This window comes from Centropristis striata, chromosome 3 (assembly GCF_030273125.1).
Source record: "Centropristis striata isolate RG_2023a ecotype Rhode Island chromosome 3, C.striata_1.0, whole genome shotgun sequence".
In the NCBI taxonomy this organism is placed as follows: Eukaryota; Metazoa; Chordata; class Actinopteri; order Perciformes; family Serranidae; genus Centropristis; species Centropristis striata.
This window is the reverse complement of record NC_081519.1, coordinates 45,258,873-45,266,223: the sequence shown is the minus strand read 5'-3', so window position 1 is coordinate 45,266,223 and position 7,351 is coordinate 45,258,873. Positions and strand designations below refer to the sequence as shown.

Sequence of the window (7,351 nt, the reverse complement as noted above, 5' to 3'; positions counted from 1 at the left end):
TCTTCTCCTTCCTGCAGGATGCTGAGGTGAGCTCAGGAGTTTATTTTAGAAGAAGGCAGTAAACAACAACACCAGGAAGAAGAAAAGACTCTGATGAAGACAGACAGGTCTGGTTTCCTGACTGAACCATTCTACTACATGATAAACCTGCAGTGAACTGGCCCAGTGTGGTTGTAAAGGTGCTCAGTGGAACTGCAAAGATCTTTGTAGTTGTAAATTAAACAAATAATACAAGTGAAGCTAATAAAGTTTAATTAAATGTATTGATGTTATCATTTTTTCAGAATACATGCACTGTATATGACCTATATTAATATATGTCAGATCGCTTAGGAGCTGAGTTGGAAATTAAGTTAATACATGGTGAAAATGAACATATCTGTTTAATCAAATAATCATCTAGTGATATTCTCAACAGCTTTAAATTATTCTTTGGCCCAGAAAATATAGATTTAGACACCCAGATTGACCTTGTGAGTGGCTTGGAAGATATATTGGTTCTCATAGATTTTATATGGCTGCCATCTCTGATCCGCCATCTTGATGAAGTGGCTCCCATCAGAAATGTAAACTTAGTGATGGAGAGCATCCGCCTCCTGACTAACAGGACTGACGAGGCTTTAAACTCTTCAGATGTGAAGCTGTGATGATAATAATAATCAATAATAAGTTGTGAATGGGCTGATATTTATTATCAGAGAGTTAATGGATCATTCAGGTGATCTGACAGTAAATATGGAGTCCTCACCCCCTTCACCTCCCTCAGGTCTCCTTTCACCAGAGAGTCCAGGAAGAAGTTGATGTTGTGGAGCATGCTCTTCAACTGCACCAAAACACAGAAAAAACACTTTATTAATCCTCTTCAACTGCACCAAAACACAGAAAAAACACTTTATTAACGCTCTTCAACTGCACCAAAACACAGAAAAAACACTTTATTAATCCTCTTCAACTGCACCAAAACACAGAAAAAACACTTTATTAACACTTCAACTGGACCAAAACACAGAAAACACTTTATTAACGCTCTTCAACTGCACCAGAACACGGAAAAAACTTTATTAACGCTCTTCAACTGCACCAAAACACAGAAAAAACACTTTATTAACCCTCTTCAACTGCACCAAAACATAGAAAAACACTTTAACCCTCTTCAACTGCAGCAAAACACAGAAAAAAACACACTTTAACCCTCTTCAACTGCAGCAAAACACAAAAAAAAACACTTTATTAACCCTCTTCAACTGCACCAAAACACAGAAAAAACACACTTTAACCCTCTTCAACTGCACCAAAACACAAAAACACTTTATTAACGCTCTTCAACTGCACCAAAACACAGAAAAACACACTTTAACCCTCTTCAACTGCACCAAAACACAGAAAAAACACTTCATGGGGGACAGCAGCTCTTTATAAAGTGTTATTGTGTTATAAGGACTCACCAGGTTCTTCATGGGGGACAGCAGCTCTTTATAAAGTGTTATTGTGTTATAAGGACTCACCAGGTTCTTCATGGGGGACAGGAGCTCTTTATAAAGTGTTAGTGTGTTATAAGGACTCACCAGGTTCTTCATGGGGGACAGCAGCTCTTTATAAAGTCTTATTGTGTTATAAGGACTCACCAGGTTCTTCATGGGGGACAGCAGCTCTTTATAAAGTCTTATTGTGTTATAAGGACTCACCAGGTTCTTCATGGGGGACAGGAGCTCTTTATAAAGTGTTATTGTGTTATAAGGACTCACCAGGTTCTTCATGGGGGACAGGAGCTCTTTATAAAGTGTTAGTGTGTTATAAGGACTCACCAGGTTCTTCATGGGGGACAGCAGCTCTTTAGAGAAGTCGGCCAGGCGGCAGAAGGCGGAGCCGACCTCCGTCTCTCCGTTGGAGTGGCAGTTGACGGACAGTTTCTCCATGGAGTTGATGTAGTGCTCCAGGTGGGACACGTGGTCTGAAACAGGACCAGAGTTAGTACCAGTCCTGACTCCAGACTTATGACCCCCTACAGTCCCTAGTTATATTACATACTGATATTCAATACAGTTATCAATAACAAAGGGACACAACAATGTTTTAACATGACCACTTAGAAAACAGCAGAATGACTGAAGGTAACTTACAATAATTCTATTTTTTGTTACGTTTATGGAAGCAATGCTCCTTTAACCCTCAGTAGTCCTCGGCTCCTTCTAGACCCAAAATCATTTTCATCAAACCATTCATAAAGGTTCACTTTCACAGAATCTTCCCTCCTTCATAGATAATATACATTTAAATTAATACGTGTTTTACGAGATAAAAAGTCAAGATTATGAGATAAAAAGTCTAAATGTCTCTTCCAGCCTAGTTGTCATTGGATCATTATCTCTTATCATTATCTCTTAACACTCAAATATAATTATTTTATCTTTATACACACCAGGTTTTTATTTCTGACTTGTTTGTGTTTGTTCTATAAAATGACACTTGTATTGTTTTCCTTTTTGTTGCTATTTGTTGTTGTTTTCTCTCATTGTTGTTGTTTTTATAAGCCCATATAGGTTATTTTAACCTCTCCCACACTTACTGTTCTTGTTTCATTTCTGTTTATTGTAATTGTCTTTTCTTTTGGTGCAAATAAATAAAAACAAATACAAATACAAACAGTATTAACAAGCTCAGTACAGGAAATAACAGAATACCTTGTCCTGATGCATATTTGGCTTTAGCAGCTTTTTTCATCTTCTGCAGCACCAACCGGTCACTGTCCAGAACCTGCACACACACACACACACACACACACACACACACACACACACACACACACATATTTAACAATCCGTACATTCACACTTCAGTCATGTTTTAATTATCAGTGTGTGAATCGGCTGCTGAGTGTGTGTGACTGTTCATGCAGAGGCTCTAATTCACCTGCTGACTCAACACACACACACACACACACACACACACACACACACACACATACACACACACACACACACACACAGGCCGAGCTTTGTTCTCTAACAACAGCTACATTCCTGTGTGTCTTTATTATTTGTGGCTGAATCGACCTCTCAGCAGCAGATATTCTGACTCGTCACAGAACAAATGTTGTTATTAATAAATGTTGTTATTAATAAATGTTGTTATTAATAAATGTTGCTAAAAAAAAGTCCTTTTAAAGTTCACAGCAACATTGTGACACTCAGTGTGTTTACATGCACATTTTAATCGAGCTATGCTTAATAATCCATATTGGCGTCTAATCAGACTTCTGTCCTTGTTCCAGTTTAGATGCATTGCCTAAAGGCCGCTTTTGACACTGTGGATCACGGGTCCCTCTGGAACATCCTGAAGTCCCTCTGGAACATCCTGAAGTCCCTCTGGAACATCCTGAAGTCCCTCGGAGCTCCGGCCAAAATCACCACTCTCTTTCAGCAACTTCATCAGGAAGGAAAGCTGTGTGCGTGTGAATGGCCAAGACTCCGAGTGGTTCCCTATTAACAGCGGGGTCAGGCGGGCTGTGTCGCCGCCCCTGAACTCTTCAATTGCGTCATTGACCCTCTGATGTCCAGAGTCTGTGAGCGGGTCCCAGGGGTGGAAACTACATCCTAAAGGACCTCCAATACGCTGATGACACCACCCTGTTTGGCGAGACTGCCGAGCAGCTCAGTGAAACCCTCAGCATGTTCGACGAGTAGACAAAAAAGCTCGGCCTTAAGATAAGCTGGTCCAAGACCGAACTCATGCATGTAGGTGATGGACCAGACCCACCACCCTTCCTGCTTGTTCCACTTTATCTCCACCTTCAGATACCTCGGCTCGACAGTGTCCAACGCTGGTGACCTCAGAATGGAGGCCAACAGACGTGGTGCCCTAGCAGCCTCTATGATGCAGTCTTTATGGAGGTCGTTGTGGGGACACCGGCACACATCAAGGGAGACAAAACTCCGAGTCTACGATGCCTCTGTCATCTCCGTGCTCCTGTACGGCTCAGAAACTTGGCCGCTGAACGACACGCTGGCGACCAGGCTCCATGGCTCCAGAGCCCTCAGGAGGATTGAAGGCATCTCATGGAGCCAGCATGTCACTAACCAGACTTTAAGCTAGCTAACCAAAAACCCAAAAAGCTAATGTGACCGTCTAATGTGACCAACTAATGTGACAGGCTAACGTGACCGGCTAACGTGACAGGCTAACATGACCGGCTAACGCAACCGGCTAATGTGACCGGCTAACGTGACCGGCTAACGTGACCAGCTAACGCAACCGGCTAATGTGACCGGCTAATGTGACAGGCTAACATGACCGGCTAACGCAACCGGCTAATGTGACCGGCTAACGTGACCGGCTAACGCAACCGGCTAATGTGACCGTCTAACGTGACCGGCTAACGTGACCGGCTAATGTGACCGGCTAACGTGACCGGCTAACGTGACCGGCTAACGCGACCGGCTAACGTGACCGGCTAACGTGACCGGCTAACGTGACCGGCTAATGTGACCGGCTAATGTGACCGGCTAACGTGACCGGCTAACGCGACCGGCTAACGTGACCGGCTAACGTGACCGGCTAATGTGACCGGCTAACGTGACCGGCTAACGTGACCGGCTAATGTGCGATTAAGGCAATAATTCAGTTTTTTTTCAAGTGTCATGTAAACGTGCTGAGTGAGCCGGTGAGTACAGTACCTGAAACCAATCATGTTATTATTTACACTTGCTGCTTTTACAAGTAAAAATGTCTCCAGTGAAAATGTTTCTGCTTACACACACACACACACACACACACTCACACACACACTGAGGTATTTGTACTTTATTGGAGTATTTCCGTTTTACTTGTACTCCACTACATTTATCTGACAGCTTTAGTAACGTCTCAGGTCGACATTTAACAATTTACAATAAAAAAAACCCCTGTTAATTTAAAGTGATTATGCATGTTTATCAATTAAACCTTAAACAGTATATTAAGCAGTTAAAATGAGCCCAACAGTAAAACTCTGCTTTCATGAATGCATCAATAATATTAATGCAACAATAAATGTTAACTATATATAAAACAGTCTATTTAGAAATAAGCATGTTGAACACTTAAAATAATAAATGAACTCTTAAACCAGATACAGTAAAGCTGCCAGCAGTGATGAACTGGCCGAGCAGAGTGACCTGATGATTATTTGGTTCTTACCAAGATAAAAAAAAAACTTTAGATTTAGAAGTGTTAGATCATTTATCTGGTTTTAAGAGCTAATTTCTTATTTTAAGTGTTCAACATGTTTATTTCTAGATTTAATAATCTTAATTTAAGAAATCTTAAATTATCTGTCCATGCAGCAAGATCATTTCCCTCAGATTTACTGTTTGATCTGGTTTTAGATATTTTTATCAGTGCTGATAAGGAGTCTATTAAAAATGTTTATTTAACCCCTTAAAGCCTCCTACAGACCAGAGGGTCTGAGATCTTTCTAATAAGACCTCTAAAATGTATTTTGGCCTTAAAGTTCTTCTCTTATAAGCTTTTCATCATAGTTTTAGATTTTTCATTAGTTTTAGTTTAATTTTGTTGTGATTTTTTGTTTTCAAATCCAGTTCGTTTTAATGAGTTTTGAGAGTGAGTTTGCTAGTTTTAATTAGTTTTTATTTTTTTGAAAATGCTTAGTTTTAGTTTAGTTTTTATTAGTTTTAGTTTAGTTTTTATTAGTTTTAGTTTAGTTTTTATTAGTTGTAGTTTAGTTTTTATTAGTTTTAGTTTAGTTTTTATTAGTTGTAGTTTAGTTTTTATTAGTTGTAGTTTAGTTTTTATTAGTTGTAGTTTAGTTTTTATTAGTTTTAGTTTAGTTTTTATTAATTGTAGTTTAGTTTTTATTAGTTGAAGTTTAGTTTTTATTAGTTGTAGTTTAGTTTTTATTAGTTGTAGTTTAGTTTTTATTAGTTTTAGTTTAGTTTTTATTAGTTGTAGTGTAGTTTTTATTAGTTGTAGTTGTTTTGTAATGGGGTATTTGTTGGGTCCAGATTCAATAAGGTCACAATAAATGTTTCCTTTATTTCCTTTGTCTGATCCATCTCAGCCCCAATAAGTTTATTAAGTCATAAAACCTGATGGACGAAAACGAAGGACATTTTCACTATAATTTTAGTTAGTTTTAGTTAGTTTTGGAACCACAAAATACAGTTTCAGTTAGTTATTGTTTTTATAAAAACTCGTTTTTATTTTTATTTTGGTTAACGAAAATGTTTTTCAGTTCTAGTTTTGATTATTTTGTTAGTTTTGGTTACTATAATAACCCTGGTCCAGACTTACCTGTACAGGTGAGTTTTTAGGGTTGAAGTTAGAAGGAGAACATGAATCCTTTAGAATATAAAACAGGTGAAACAACCAGAGAACTGGATATATTCAGAAATAATTCACATTTTGACAGAGAAGAGGAACTTAACGGGGCCCCTGGAGCTCCTGGGCCCCGATGAGTTCACTCCGGCCCTGAACACAGACCAGAATCAGAGAACTGGTCTGAGACAGAAACCACCAGGACCCCGTCCCCCTCCAGGTACTGACCTCCTCCAGCAGGTAGACCGTGTTCCTGCAGCTGATCATCTTGGAGGTGAAGGAGGAGGTGGTGGGGGAGCTCCAGTCCTCCTGCACCTCCTGCAGGAAGTCTGACACAGAGACACACTCCGGCATGGTGGAGACCAGGACCAGGACCAGGACCAGAGACAGGGACAGGGACAGGACCAGGACCAGGACCAGGGTAAACCGGGTCCGGGACTGAGATTAATCCCACACAAAGATATGATGAAGAGGAGCTACTATAATAAATAATGGAATAATTAATAATCCAGCAGTTCTCAGGTGATTAATCCAGGAGGAGTTTCTGGTAAATCCGCATTAAGAGATAAAACGGTGATTAAAGAGCTAATCCTGCTGATCCGGATCCTGCTGATCCGGCTCCGTCACCGCAGCATCAGCGCTGCTTCCTGCAGACAAAAGGTGATGAGATCCGGCAGAGAACCGACCCGCAGCAGCTCAGATCCTGCAGGAAATCCCGTCAAACGGACCCGGGTCCAGGTCCGGGTCCAGGTCCGGGTCCTGAGCCTGTTAAACCCTCAGAGAGTCCCTCTGGATCCGCTTCCTCCAGAGATCCCTCTAACCAGCCCGGGTCCCGGATCCCGGTCCCTCCGTGTGTGATCCTGCTGACAAAGAGCGGAGCCGCTGAGGGGATCCGGACCCCCGTCAGGATCCGGGACCGGCTTCAGATGAGGGACTCGGACCGGGACCTGGTCTCGGCTCCGGAAGCAGCTTCATCTCTTCTCTTCATCATCAGCTGGTTTTTATTCTCTGATTCTTTTTCTTCTTTATTCGAGCCGCA

At 41.1% G+C, this 7,351-nt stretch overlaps 1 protein-coding gene and 1 long non-coding RNA gene across 2 annotated transcripts in view; one reads left to right on the top strand and one right to left on the bottom strand.

Annotated features, from left to right (window-relative positions):
* unm_sa1614 (un-named sa1614) overlaps positions 1-7,351 on the bottom strand; it is a 34,741-nt gene extending 27,390 nt beyond the window's left edge. The window contains exons 1-4 of the mRNA XM_059329201.1: positions 6,541-7,351; positions 2,682-2,754; positions 1,806-1,951; positions 749-823 (exon numbers count right to left, since the gene is read on the bottom strand). Coding sequence (XP_059185184.1) covers positions 749-823; positions 1,806-1,951; positions 2,682-2,754; positions 6,541-6,666 — 420 coding nt within the window. The 5' untranslated portion in view covers positions 6,667-7,351. The remainder of the gene's footprint in view (positions 1-748; positions 824-1,805; positions 1,952-2,681; positions 2,755-6,540) is intronic.
* LOC131968372 (uncharacterized) lies at positions 4,812-6,073 on the top strand. Its single transcript, XR_009394039.1, has 2 exons — positions 4,812-5,719; positions 5,952-6,073. It is a non-coding gene; the product is annotated as an uncharacterized LOC131968372 (long non-coding RNA).